This window comes from Sminthopsis crassicaudata, chromosome 4 (assembly GCF_048593235.1).
Source record: "Sminthopsis crassicaudata isolate SCR6 chromosome 4, ASM4859323v1, whole genome shotgun sequence".
NCBI classification, from domain to species: Eukaryota; Metazoa; Chordata; class Mammalia; order Dasyuromorphia; family Dasyuridae; genus Sminthopsis; species Sminthopsis crassicaudata.
The window spans coordinates 464,242,854-464,256,371 of NC_133620.1; the positions used below are offsets into that span (position 1 = coordinate 464,242,854).

The window sequence follows — 13,518 nt, forward strand, 5'->3', positions numbered from 1 at the left end:
GGAGGTGAATACTTGCAAGGGCCCATTGTTAAGAGTAGTTTTTGTCAGTTTTTTCCTATAGCTATATTACAGCAGGGTAGCATTGTCCATCAAAGCAATTTGTCAACTTAGCTGAAATTTAGTTTTAGGAGCACTCCAGGTGTGGAAACGTCCTCCCAATGCAACATGGTAATTTCTTTTAGAAAGCAACAAGGGGAAGTGACTTGCTCAGGGTCACTCTGAGTGAATGTCTGAGTATGAATTTGAATTCTGGTCCTCCCGACTTCAGGGCCACGCTCTAGGCACTGAGCCATCTGGCTGCCCCCCATTGGTAATCTCTTTATGATTTAGAGCGGACTTTCCTCCGAGGGCACAGAGATCGCACGGATCACCCGGCTGGTCTGTTAGAGACAGGAAGGAGACCTGGCTACATTATTACAATACCTGTGTATAACATGCTTTGCGTGTCATTCTGTAGACTGTGGGTTTGTAGTTTTTTGAACTGAATACGAATTTGTAGGCAGTGCGAAAAGTGATTGGAAGCAGGGAAAGCAGGAGGCCATTAAACAAATGCACAATCTTTAAAGTATGTAATTATATTTTATATTTATCTCTTAAGTTACAAATACATATCCCTTCTTCCGCTGATGCCTCGGGCGAGGAGAGCTCGGGCAGGCTGGACCGGGGAAGGGACAGAGGCAGTTCGTTCCCGGATAAAGGACTTGGAAAGCTACGTCCAAAGGAATGGGCTCCGGGTATGAGCTTGGAGAGCTCCTCCGGGGGTTCTAGCCCCTGGGCAGCCCGGCTTCTGGGGGAGCCCTGAGAACTTGTAAATATCATTTGGATGTATATTTCAGTAGAATCAGTTTCCTTCTCTATCGCATGTGTTCCTCGCATTTTTACAAAAAGCGTGACTCTGAGGGGCTCCAAGGCTTGGAACCCTTGGCTCCAGCACCTCAGGGAGGGTTTGGAGCATTGACTCTTTTGGGAGACGGATGCTCCTTCCAGGCAGCCAGAACAAGGTCAAGACTTCCCCCCACCCCGGGTATCGGGCTCAGGGGAGGGCGGGAGAGCCAAAGAAACTCCGGAGGTGGCCACGGCAGGCTCCCAGCAGGAGGGTCCTCGTGCCTCTTTCCCCGCCCCCTCAGAGACACGTGCCAGCCGCCCGGCACGTGCACATGCCCACGCCCCTCCCTCTCCCTTTTCCCTTGGCCCCTCCCGGCTCCCGGCTTCCAGGCCAGGACCTGGGGGGAGCAGGTGGGGGGTGGGGTTTCCCGGGAGGGCCGCGCAGGCGCGCTGGGCTGAGCGCGAGCCCCGCGGGGCGCGCGCAGGAGGAGGGCGCGGAGGCGGAGGCAGAGGCAGAGGGAGGCGGGGAGGGCGAGGGCGAGGGCGAGGGCGGGGGCGGTGCCGGTGACGCGGCTGAGGCGGCGGCAGCGGCGGGCAAGCGGTGGCGGCGCGTGCGGCGCGCGCTTCTCCGTGTCCTGGGAGCAGAGCCCCGGCCTCCGCCGCTCCCGCCGCCGCCATGTCGGGTCGGTCCGTCCGAGCTGAGACCCGCAGCCGGGCCAAAGACGACATCAAAAAGGTGATGGCGGCCATCGAAAAAGTGCGGAAATGGTGAGAAGGTGCGGGGGGGAGGGGGGATGAAGTGTGTCGGGTGAGGGGGCAGGGCACGGGGCCACGGCGGAGCGGGAGCGGGAGCGGGAGCGGGGCGGGCTGAAGGGTGGGAGCCAGCCGGCCGGCGCCGGGGGCGGGGGGCGGGGGGAAAGGGGAGGAAGGCGGAGCCATCTGCTGTTGCGCCTGCGCCGAAGAAAAGGACGCGCCGGCCTCAGCCAATCAGCGCGCCGCCGGCCTCCGGAGCCGCCCTCGCACGTGATGCTGGGTCCGCCCCTTCGGAGCCGGTGATTATTCCGATCGGGATTGCGTGAGAAGCAGGTGCATGCAGCTGAGGCTCCAAAAAATGCGCGCCCGGTCCTCTCTCCCGGACTCCGAACCCCCGCGGCCCTCCCTTCAAGGGCTGTGGCCCGAGGTTCTCCCCCCTCTCCCTGCCGCTGCCCGTTTTGGCCCTCGGGGTATCTCCCGTGCTGGGGGCGGCTTTCAGCCCCTGTCAAGTCAGACACGTCAGCGCTCCTTTTAGTCTTCATTCTGTCTCCGTAGCTTGGCCAACTTGAATGCGCCACCTTTTTGAATCACGAGTCTTCCTAATCACCCTCCCCCCATCTAGCAAGTAGTCTCTCCCCGAAATTACTTTGTATTATTTTGTGCAAGTGTTTCCTTTGGACTAACTTCCTTGAGAGCTGGGGTTTATCCCCAGGGCTAGTGTGGCTCGGCTTAATTTTTGTTGACAGATGATTTTCTAGCAAGGCTTTAAATAAAGCCGTACAGCCCGCTACTTAATGTTAAGCAATAAAAAGACCCCTCCCCCCCAAAAACAAACCTGCCGTGAAGTTTACATTCTTTTGGAGAGAGCAAAGTCTTAAGTAGAAACTTAAATGCGAAATTTATACGAAGTAACTTTTCCTTGGAAGGCTGTAGCCAGTGAGATAAGTAATATACAAAAGAACTTTCTTTTGGCGCTACCCGCTGAAAGAGTTGCACTGGATGGGCCCTGCTTTAGTAAGAAATGTCACTTTTTGGCCTTTTCATTTTAAAAATGCTCAAGCTGAGGCTCAGCTTATGACTTACCCAGTTAAACAGTGTGGAATTGTGGAAAGAGGGAGCTGGATTCTGATTCAAATTCTGGCTTTGCTACCGTGGAGCTCTCGACTTTGGCCAAACGAAGGAAATGTCTGGGTTTCAGTAAAACCCAGTAAGGGATTGGGTTAGCTGACCTGGAAAGTTCCTTCTGAGTCTGAGCTCCAAACATATTGTCCCGGCATTCTAAGCCAATGTGCTGCACATTCTACTGTGCTTCCTGGTACTTGCCATGCATCTCATCCCAGACACTTCCTTGCTCCCCCTCCCTTTTGTGAAGTCAACATCTGTAGAACCCTGTTCTTTGTGTATGTGGGGGAAGATTTCTGAGAATAATCAGTCTCTTACTTGTTCCTCATGAGAGATCTCAGAGTTTTAAATTTCCTTCTTACTACTTAGAATTAAGGGTTTTTTTGTTTGTTTATTTCTGTTTCTGAAGTAGCTCTCGTTGTGAAGTTGAGGGAAGTAACAGGTTAGCAAAAGCTATCACCTAACTTGTATACTAAATAATAGTTCAGGATACTGATGTTTGGAGCTACTAGGGAGTCTCCTTTTGACTTATCTTGATCTGATTAGAGAACCTGAGACGTGATTATTTTCCTGATCTAATTAAGGACTTAATGAATGATCCTGGACAGGTATTTCATTTCATTGTTCCCCTACCTTCTGAAGGTAGGTTCCCTTCCCTACCGCTTTTTTCCTTTTAAAGAATGAACTATTGAGATGTCTGTGTAGCTTTGAAGTCTTTGATATCAAGAAGTTATAAATTGAAAATTTCAAAATAGCAGTCTTAATTTCATACTGAAAAGGCCATGACCTTAGGAACCATAGTAAGAATTGGGCGATTAACTGAAAAACTTTTTCAAAATTTGAGTTGAATTTAGAGGATTATAGAATCTCAGTGGAAGGGATCTTAAGAGGTGATCTAGTTTTCACTTCTAATTTTATAGATGACTTAACTTGGAGAAGGGATGTAGCCAAGGCTGAGATTGTAAGTGTCAGAGGCAGGATTTGAATCCAAGTCTTCCTGACTCAAAAGTAGCACTTGACTATAGAGCTGCATCTAGCCCAACCGGTGTTCAAAACTCTCCACAATAAGTGATTGTGCGGCCTCTGCTCCAAGACTTCTCAGAGAAGGGACCAGGCATTTACACAGTGCCTACTATGTGCCAGGCATTGTGCTAGGTGCTTTACAAATGTTATTTAATTTTATTTTGTCCCGATTATAGCCCTGGGAAGTCAATGCTTTTATCATTCCCATTCTATAGCTGAGAAAAGCCACTAAATAAATGTGTCTGAGGTCTTATTAGAGTTCTGGTCTCTCTTGACTCCCAGCTGTGTTCGTGCACTGTGGGGCCCCCATCTGCCTTCCCAGTTACCACAGCTCATTCAATCCTGCACTGCCCTAATTGATCCTAGATTTCCCTGAAGTCAAGCTTAAATGTGCAGGTTCTACCCTTTGTTTTTAGTATCTCATCCTCTGGATAGTCCTTCAGATTCTTGGAGGCTGATGTCATTTCCTTGCAGACTTCTCTTTGCTAAAAATCCCTAGCTCCTCTGTCCTGTGATGGTTCTGCTCTGGATGCTGTCCAGCTGACCAGCACCCTTAGCCTGTGGCTCCATGTGAATCTGGGGAGAGAGCAGCACACCCTGTTCCTGGAAACGGTCTCACAGTGTCCCTCCCACTCCCCCACATCACATCGGCTCTTGGTCAACATTGCAGTGCTGATTCATATGAAACCTGTCTTCTCATACCCCCAGATCCTTTTCAGAGTGACTGCCTGCCCCAATTCCCTTTATTTAAATTAGCCGTTATTATAACACCTGCAGAGAACACTTTTGTGGTTTACCAATTCTTTTTTTCCCACTACAACCCCCCCCATCTCTCTCTGTTAATCATCTGTAGAGAGAGTTCAAGAATTTTCTTCATTTTATGGAATAGATGATAAATTGAGGTGACATTACTGATCACAGAGCCAGCTATTTCATAAAGCACTTTAGGGGGCAGGTTTGGGATTCACCATCCCTTCCTTCCCTCCTGTCATTTCACTAGCTTGCTGTCAGAAGTGTTTTCTTGTGATAAAGCTGGTTCATTACTTGTTTCCAGGTACTTAGCACTCATTCTGCCTAGAGACCCCTTCCTGTGATAGGAGGGGGAAGGAGAGGAAATGGAAAGGTCGGTCCTGTTTTTTGTAATCTAATTATAAGAATACAAACTGTACATTGGTGGAAAAGGAAATTATGTCCCTGGAGCAGATTTTTGTGTTGTTTTCTATTAGCAACTGCATAAGAAAATGCGAATTAACATCTTGCTTTCCTGGGGGAAATGTGTCCCATCTCTTCCAGTTCTGGCCTTGAGGTGGTTGAGTCTAGAAAGGTGTTTCTTGCTGCCTTCTAGGAGGAGAAGAAAAGACTTTGTACAAGTTATATTTCAGTGCAAACAGCCTAATGTTGGAAATGTGGCCATATGTAGTTAGACTTAAAACTCTCCCAAGAGGAGGTGACTTCCAAGCAGTCTTTGTTTTAAAGAGCATTCCTAGCAGAGGTGTTCCCTGGTAAGAAGCTCTAAGAAGAGAAGGAGGGAATTCTATAAGCTCATGCTCCTTTTGGTCTCCTTGGTCATCTCTAACCAGTGCTTTCCTTTTAGGGAGAAGAAGTGGGTAACTGTGGGTGACACATCCCTTAGGATATTTAAATGGGTGCCAGTAGCCGACAGCAAAGAGGTGAGTGAATTTACAACCACAGTTCAATTTTCCTGCCTCCTTGTTTCTGTGTTGAGATTATTCCTTATCCTGACCAGTAGTAATATGGAAGGGTTTGGGGTGGGCTACTGTTCTAGTCAATGAAGGTTGTTGACCAGAACCTGGAAGTGAAGACATTTTTTCCTATTGATCTCCCCCATAAGTAGCCTTTAATCTTATAAAATTGGGGCTCTGGGGCCTGTACCCCCTGCTGGGCCCCTTGGCCATTCTTCCTTTGGCTAGATTCCAGGTGCTGTTGCTGGGGAAAAGTCACCTCCTTTTTTCCTGAAGCCAGAGACAGTCTTGCTTAGCTTCACTTCTCTGCCTGGGCTAAGTAGAAGAAATTTCTGGTTATCTCTCACTTCTAGCTTGTTTGCATCTATCTCACTCATTAGATTGTGAACTTCAAGGGAATAGAGGGAGGGAGGGGAAATTTTGAAAAAGAAGTGAATACAAGGGATAATGTAAAAAAAAAAAAAAAATTACCCATGCATATGTACTGTCAAAAAAAATTATAATTATAAAATTAATTTAAAAAAAAATGATGTGAACTTCCTGAGAGCAGACACTGTATTTTATTTCCTTGTATCCTTGGTACTTAGTAAATGGCTCCTGGCACATGGTAGATACTTAATTAATGAATGATTATTGACTGACTGATTTTTGACTGAGGAGAGAGCTCAAAGGTAGAATTGGAAAGATAGAGCAGGGTGAGTAGAAGACATGTACATTCTCTTCTGCTGCTGTCATCCTTCACTCAGGCCCTCCTCCAAAAATGCTCATGTCCCTTTGTTGGTGCCCCAAGCATTCTCTCAGGTGACAGCAACAGACTTGGTGAAACTCACAGTCAAGTTTCTGCCTGATGACCCCTGGGTGTTTCTTTTCCCAGAAGGAGAAATCAAAATCAAATAATTCAGCAGCCCGAGAACCTAATGGTTTTCCTTCTGACGCCTCTGCCAACTCTTCTCTCCTTCTGGAATTCCAAGGTAAGTTCTAGTTTGTTTGTTTGTTTGTTTGTTTTTTACTGCAGGACCTATCTTCTATTCTTAGCTTTTAAGTACAGAGTGGCCAGAGTCATTGCTGCTTCTTGATGCATGCACTTGCTCTTGTGCCCAGAGGGCAGAATTCTGGTCCTGACCATACAGGAACTGTTTAGTGGGGGAAATGGGAGAAAGACAAGAATGGCTAATAACAGTCTGTTTGGTGATTGACTTTATATGCTCAATGCATCCTCTCGTCTCCCTCATAGATTTGATGCTGTCCATCAGTCAGTGTGATTCAGCAATAGCTAAAGGACCTGAGCATGTTTGGTTGAGGGGTGGATATAGAGAAGAGATAGAATAATTTTTCGCTCCATATGAACGTGGAAGAGCTCCTTTATTCTTTTTTGAGATGACTCAAATTCCATCTTTAGCTGGAGACCCTTCCCTTTTCAGCTGAACTTCAGTCTGCTCTCCTACTTTCTGCTGGATGACCCAGTTATTTACTTGCTCCTCCTTGAGCACTAGAGCTGGTTTTTCCTTTCTTTGAAAGCCCAGTCTTTATCACAATGCCCGCCCATAGTGAATCCTCATAAATGATTATTGACTGATTTGACCATTGAAAGCCTACCACCCCAAGCTTCTCTTAGGTACTCAAAAGTTAAATTGATACATTAGCAGGATCTCACTCTGGAATTGAAGACCTAATCAAGTTAGAGGGTGTACAAGTTTACCCACCACATAAATCCTATCAAACCTACTTTCACCCGAGAGCATATGTTAATAACACTACACCTGCTACCCCTACTAATTATTTCCGTTTCATCTAAGTTCATCTTAGGCCCCACATATTGCAAATATAGTTTAACAAAAACATTAGATTGTGAATCTAAAGTTAGGAGTTCATACCTGATTTACTTAAAATAGTCAATAACTGGTAATTAGACAGAAAATCTTTGTTAATCCCACTGTAGAGATTGTATCCCTTTTGTGTATTTTTAAGTAGGCCATAAGGGAAGCTTCCTTACTTTTGGGAAAGACTGTTCTTTTCCTAGAATATGTGCGCCACAGACTGTAGCTTCCATCTTTCTTTTTTTAATAATTGTACAAACTTTTGTACTTGGGGCTTGGGAAAGTTCGTTTTTTGTTTGGTGATTACCATAAAATTCAAGTTAAAAATGGCTTTGAGAATGAGGCCTTTTTCATTTGACTGGAGGAAATCTTGTAGTCAGAAACCTTTTTTCCTCTCCAGTGGTTGTATCTAATTTACCAAAATACTGAGTGTAGATCCTTTTACTCCTTAAGGAAGAACTTTATAAAAACGTGGCCTTTTCTGTAGTGAGATACTGAGATCCTTGTCACTGGTAGTATTAAAGCTGAGAGGAAAAACTTCATCACTCTGATACCTTGGAGACCATTTCTGCCAGAGGTGGGAGATTGGCTTCTGCTTTCTGTGAAGTCTACCCAAGTGCTTGGATAATATTTTATAAAAATAGAAGAGCCACAGCCAGGAGGGAGGATGGAATGGATCTTGTCTTTGTGACAGTGATCTTCCTCCTGAAACAGAAATAGCTTACAGATATAAAGATTAGAAATCCATCTTGATTCTACCCTGGCACTAAAATAAGACATGTTTGAATTAGTAAAAAGACAGACCTGATAACACTCTGCAGGGCTTCGAGGTGCAGTTGATACCCAGGAAAGTTCATGCCCCAGGGGCCCCCTCTAGTGTCCAGAGAGGAGCCAAACCTTTGGCCTAACTCAGAGCTACTCCTACATGCCTACTCTGCAGCCACCTGCCTTTCCCTTAAGTTCCTTCCTTGATTGTACTTGGCTTTCAGATGAGAACAGCAATCAGAGCTCCATGTCTGATGTCTATCAGCTCAAGGTGGACAGCAGCACCAACTCGAGCCCCAGCCCCCAGCAAAGTGAGTCACTGAGCCCAGCGCACACCTCAGATTTCCGAACAGATGATTCCCAACCACCCACATTAGGCCAGGAGATCCTTGAGGGTAAGTGCTGTGTCTTTGAGGGATACCAATGCAGAAGGTGTCACTATGTTGCTTTTTTTGACCAAAGCCCAAAGAGTAGAAGCTTTCAATTACCCAGCATGCATTGGGAAGAATAACTGAGGACGGGTTGGGGAACTGGTATTGACAGGTCACTTTGGATGGGCTGCCTGGCTAATGCTTTAATTCCCACTTGAAAGTTGTCCGGCTATTGATAACAGATGGGAACAGTGAACATGGGGGGCATTTATCTCAGCATGTAGTGGATTTGCTGTCATGTTACAATTAATGCTGACAGATTTGAATGTGAATGTCAATATGAAAATGAAATGACAAGTAGCAAGTGCTGTGTCTGGGAACAAAGGCAACCTTTCTGGATGAGGAGAGGGGAACAGGGAATATTTCTTGAAGGATTGGAAGGAATGGCCACAGGCAGAGCCTATAGGGGACCACCGGACTATAGAATTAGAGCACCGAGGCCCTTGTCCGAGATCCCACAGGTAGTCTCTGAGACAAAATTTAAAAAACTCTTCCTGACTCCAGGTCTTGTGCCCTGTCCATTGTGCCATGCTGCCTGAAGGGTAGAATGTGTCAGACAGGGAAGGTCCTGGGGCCTTGGTGTAGAAATCAGAAACTATCATTTGCATTTGAAAATAGCAAGTAATTCTGTGTGCCTGGAGCCCAAGGTCCTTGAAGGGGAATATTGAAGGATGAATTGGAAAGGGCCCTGATTTGGAGAGGTCAGCTTCCTCATCAAGGGCCTTTGGTTAGGGTCTCCTTGTTCCCTGTTCAGAACCATCCCTGCCTGCTTCTGAAGTAGCTGATGAACCTCCCACCCTCACCAAGGAAGAACCCGTCCCACTGGAGACACAGGTAAGGAAAGTCAGGGGATTTTCTAGTGCCCAAGAAATCCTTGAAAAGATGGTTGCTTTTTGGTCTGGGGAATGGCCACGCTGAAGGTGGGGTGAAGCAAGATTGCGAAGGAGGTGCCTGATGGCCAGCAAGGACTGGAGAGTGGGCTGTGTGCTGGAAGGCATGGCTGAGGCCCCTGAAAGCTGAGCAGCGACTAGGAGCCCCAGGCTGATATTCTGCCTTCTCCCTAGGCTGCAGAGGACGAAGAGGATTCAGGTGCCCCACCACTAAAGCGTTTCTGTGTGGAGCAGTCTGCTGTGCTGCAGGCGGCGTCAGAAAGCTAGCGACGCCCTGGCACCCCTGCCCGCTTGGCCCCTAGTCTCTATTTATTGAATTCTGGTCCTGGCTGTGCTGTGTTGCTGGGGTGAAGGCAAGCATTGGGGTCCGGAGACTGCATGTCTCAGCCCCCGGGGCTGAAAGGCCTCAGGAGGGAAGGTGGCCAGAAGGATGTGGGGTATGGCGTCATCTTTGTGTCCCTGGTACCTGTCTGCTTGCTCCTAGGAAGAGGGCTGCTTCTCCCCCTCTGCTTTCCTTAGGGGACTCAAGCTGCAAGTGGTTGGCCCCAGGAGTTCCGCAAGCACCGGGCACTGGGGCCTCCAAGTGGAGTTCATGCCTCTTGGGTGTCAGGTCCTGCCCCTGCCTTTTTGTAGCCAAGCCCGGCGCATCAGCCGTCATCCCTAGTTGTGTGGCCTCTGCTTCTCAGGCTGACCTGCTAGGCCAGCGAGTACAGTGCCGAGAGGGCTAAGTGCCCTGTAGAGACACAGCACTTCAGGGGATCCTAGTGACCCTTGTTGGGGCTGTGGACAAAGCCCGTAAGCTGGCGAGCTCTCCCCGAAAGGGCAAGAGTGGAGCCCTTCAGCCTCAGGTAGGAGTGGGGCTGGGGCCGGCATTGGAGAGGAGAGGTCAGGATTGCGTGCCATGGCCTAGTGGAGGCTTCTGGGAAAAGGAGAGGCTTCTTTATCACCTGATTGAGCTTGGAAGTGGATCACATGGATTTCCATTTGCCTGGGCCCCTGTGCCTCTTCCTCAATTGTCTCCCATTGAGCTCTCCCCCGGCTGCTCCTCTTCCTTTCCCTCTCTTCCTCTAAATCCCCTTCCCTCACACACCCCCTTTTCCTGCTGTTCCCTTCCTTCTGGTGTGGCTCCTGTCCCCAGTCCTGGGTCAGCACTGCTGCTACAGCTTATGTCCCAGCAAGAGTGTGAGGTTCTGGGAACACCGAACCCAATTCCTCTTCAGCTCAGACTTTCTGGAAAGTTTCCTTTTCTTTGAAATCTGCATGTTGAATCGAACTTTGTGATATTATTTTTTGTTTTAAAAAAAGTTTAAGAAAATTGAAATGGGCGACTATGAGTGAAGACATATTTTAGCACTGAATAGAATATTTTTAAAATTAAACTATTTGAAATACACTTTGTTGTTGTGTGAGTGCTTTGGTTTTTTTCCGTTTCTCTGACAGAAGGCTGGCTAATCAGGGCCTGAAGCTCTGGCACTCCCTGAAAAGGTGATTGAAAGAATTGAAAGATTAAAAGAAAGGAAGGGATCTCAGATGGCATCTAGTACAATTGCCCTGGTGGAAAATTAGGAAACTGACTTTTACCCCCCTATTTAAGTGACTAGTCTGAGGTCACACAAGTAGTGAGGCAGCTGGGAGACTCCATGAGTGAGAGAGTACCAGATAGGGTATTCCAGAAGGATTCATATCTCTTGGTCTTGGGCTCTCTGAACACCAGGGAGGAGCCCAGCTTCCCTGCCTCTGAGGAGTCAAGATAAATGGGGGGATTCCATTTCCGCTGGAAGCTTCTGTAGATGGTACAAGGATCTCACTGCAAAGACTTTTTTTTGGTCAGCCTTTCAAGATTTCCCACTGGGGAGCCGATGAGTTAGGCTATTATTTAGTTATGCTAAACCAGCACAATTAGGATTAAGGAAAACAGAATTTAAAACTAGAAGGGACCTCAGAGATAACTTAATTAAGTCAACCCCCTTTGTTTGGCTCCAAGTGGAGGCTGAGGGACTGCTCTGGAGCCACATGAGGCTCCTCTCAGACATGACTGAGCCTAGATTCTATGGCTATAGTCTTTTCTCACTCAACCTGCTTCACTAGTCCATCTGGTTCCTTATAATTGTAAATATATCACAATTTAAAAACAAATTACTTCTTTCTGATAAACATTTTCCTATTTTCCATCTTTCTTGGGAAGAGAATGAGAATTTCTGCCTTCAAAGAGGCTGTTTGTCCCTTTTGGGAGGCCTCATTTCTCCACCTTCGTAACACTTTAGAAAGCCTAGCTTGGACCATTGCTCTGAAGACCAAAAAAAGGTCACAGACATACTGGAGAATGAGAAAGCATTTATTAAGTGCTGGCCGTGTGCAAATTGTCCTGCTGAAAGCTTGGGAGGAAGAGACTACCCCACCTCCTAGGGAGCTCACATTCTAATGAGGGATATAATATTTCACTTGCAAGTCAGAAAGAAGGCTCCCATCGTCCTTTGGATGGATCTTTAATGTTCTTATTAAATCCGATTAGTTTTTGCTACTGAACTAATTGACAATGCCAAGGATTTTGGTGGAGTGAAATTGTTTTGGATCTCCAAGAGCTGGGGCCGCAGTGCTTGCCGGAGTCATTGCCAGTTGGCATCTGGGTGGAAGTTATTTACCCAAACATGGCCTTGGGGAGGTTGGGCTAGAAGTGGGACCTGTGCTTTTGGAGAGGTTCTTGCCAAGGCTTCTTGGGCTGACCTACCTGTCCATGGCATTTAGGGGGTACAGAAGATGGTCCCTTCTCCACGGTGCTTCCTCCCTTCCATGAAGGCTGTGGGGGCCAGATGAGAAGCAGACCCATGTTTCTGCCAGGGCTCTAGGCTCTGTCCCTTGGGATCTGAGGGGAGGTAGAAGTGGTTGAATTTGCCCAGCATAAGCCCTCTCCTGGCTCTAAGCATCTTTCAGGTTCAAAGAGTTGTACCCCAAAGTGGAAAAGATGATGTTGAGGCCTTTCCACAGTGCAGTCCAGGCAGGTAAAGGACCAACCTCCACCTTCACAAAGTCCCTGGATTAATCCTTGCCTTAGGACATCCCATAAAGTCAGGGAAATGCTAAAGGAAGTAAGCAGCTTTGGTGGGAGCTGGATCTATACTGAATCTTGAACTAGTCTAGGAAGCAAGGAAGCACTTGGATACTCTGGGTAGCTGATGTATCCTTGTGTTTTTCAGTTAATTCTGTGATCCATTTGAGGTTTTCTTGGCAGAGATAAACCACTGTAGTGGTTTATCATTCTCCAATTCATTTGACAATTGAGTAAATAGGCCCAGAGGGATTTGCCCAGTCACATAGGCACTATCAGTAGCAAAGCTGGGGTTTCCAAATCATCCAGACTCATCCAACCCTCTTTCCACTGCACTATCCAAAGTTGTCCTGGTTTTCACCATCTCTTTTAAAAGCAAAGTGGTGAAGGAGAAGTTCAGAGAAGATACGAAGGAACCACCATTGATCAGTTAGGAAAAGAAATCTTTGAGGCTCTCACTTTGTATGACACTAAGTGGGCATGTCTGAATCCCTGGGCATACAGACACAAGGTCTTCCCCCAGGGAACCCTAGAGAAGAATGCTTGTGGTGTGGGATGGCGGAGTCTGTGTATTGGATTAATACAAATTACTTATAAAATTAGACATTCCCTAGCCAAATTCCTCAAAAGTAATACTAATTCTGATAAATGACGAGTACTTATAGGCACAAGACATTTTTGGATAAGTTGTTTTGGGATTTTTTAAAAAACAGCTTTTTATTTTTCAAAATTACGTGCAAAGAGTTTTCAACATTCACATTTGCAAAACTTTGTATTCCAAATTTTTCTCCATCCCCTCCCTCTCCTAGACAGCAAGCAATCTGATATAGATTAGACAAGTGCAATGTCCTCTAAATGTATTTCCACATTTGTCATGCTGTGCAAGAAAAATCTGATCAAGAGAGGGGGGAAACCAAGGAAACTAAAAACAAAAAAAAGTTGAAAATAGTATACTTTGATCTACATTCAGTCTCCATAGTTTTCTCTCTGGATGTGATTGGCATTTTCCATCCCAATTCTATTGGAATTGCTTTGAATCAGTCATTGTTGAAAAGAGCTGTGTCCATCAGAGTTGATCATGACATTATTTTGTTGTTGCTGTACACAATGTTCTCTTGGTTCTACTCACTTCACTTAACATCA

The 13,518-nt window shown here is 46.6% G+C and overlaps 1 protein-coding gene and 1 long non-coding RNA gene across 2 annotated transcripts in view; one reads left to right on the top strand and one right to left on the bottom strand.

Annotated features, from left to right (window-relative positions):
* The window catches only part of LOC141540276 (uncharacterized), a 30,320-nt gene extending 27,474 nt beyond the window's left edge, over window positions 1-2,846 (bottom strand). The window contains exon 1 of the long non-coding RNA XR_012481511.1: window positions 2,662-2,846. This is a non-coding gene — a long non-coding RNA (uncharacterized LOC141540276). The remainder of the gene's footprint in view (window positions 1-2,661) is intronic.
* BCL7B (BAF chromatin remodeling complex subunit BCL7B) lies at window positions 1,375-10,722 on the top strand. Its single transcript, XM_074264093.1, has 6 exons — window positions 1,375-1,593; window positions 5,318-5,393; window positions 6,301-6,397; window positions 8,233-8,403; window positions 9,194-9,273; window positions 9,504-10,722. Exons 1-6 carry the CDS (start codon window positions 1,502-1,504, stop codon window positions 9,594-9,596), a joined length of 609 nt encoding a protein of 202 aa, XP_074120194.1. The 5' UTR covers window positions 1,375-1,501; the 3' UTR covers window positions 9,597-10,722.
* Window positions 10,723-13,518: the final 2,796 nt, after the last annotated feature.

What these genes read in the sequence shown, in the direction of transcription:
- BCL7B (XM_074264093.1), top strand. Translation starts at nt 1,502, where the DNA reads ATGTCGGGTCGGTCCGTCCGAGCTGAGACCCGCAGCCGGGCCAAAGAC. An exon ending in TCTCCTTCTGGAATTCCAAG is followed by an intron (nt 6,398 to 8,232) that starts GTAAGTTCTAGT and finishes CTTGGCTTTCAG; the next exon opens with ATGAGAACAGCAATCAGAGC. An exon ending in AGGCCAGGAGATCCTTGAGG is followed by an intron (nt 8,404 to 9,193) that starts GTAAGTGCTGTG and finishes TTCCCTGTTCAG; the next exon opens with AACCATCCCTGCCTGCTTCT.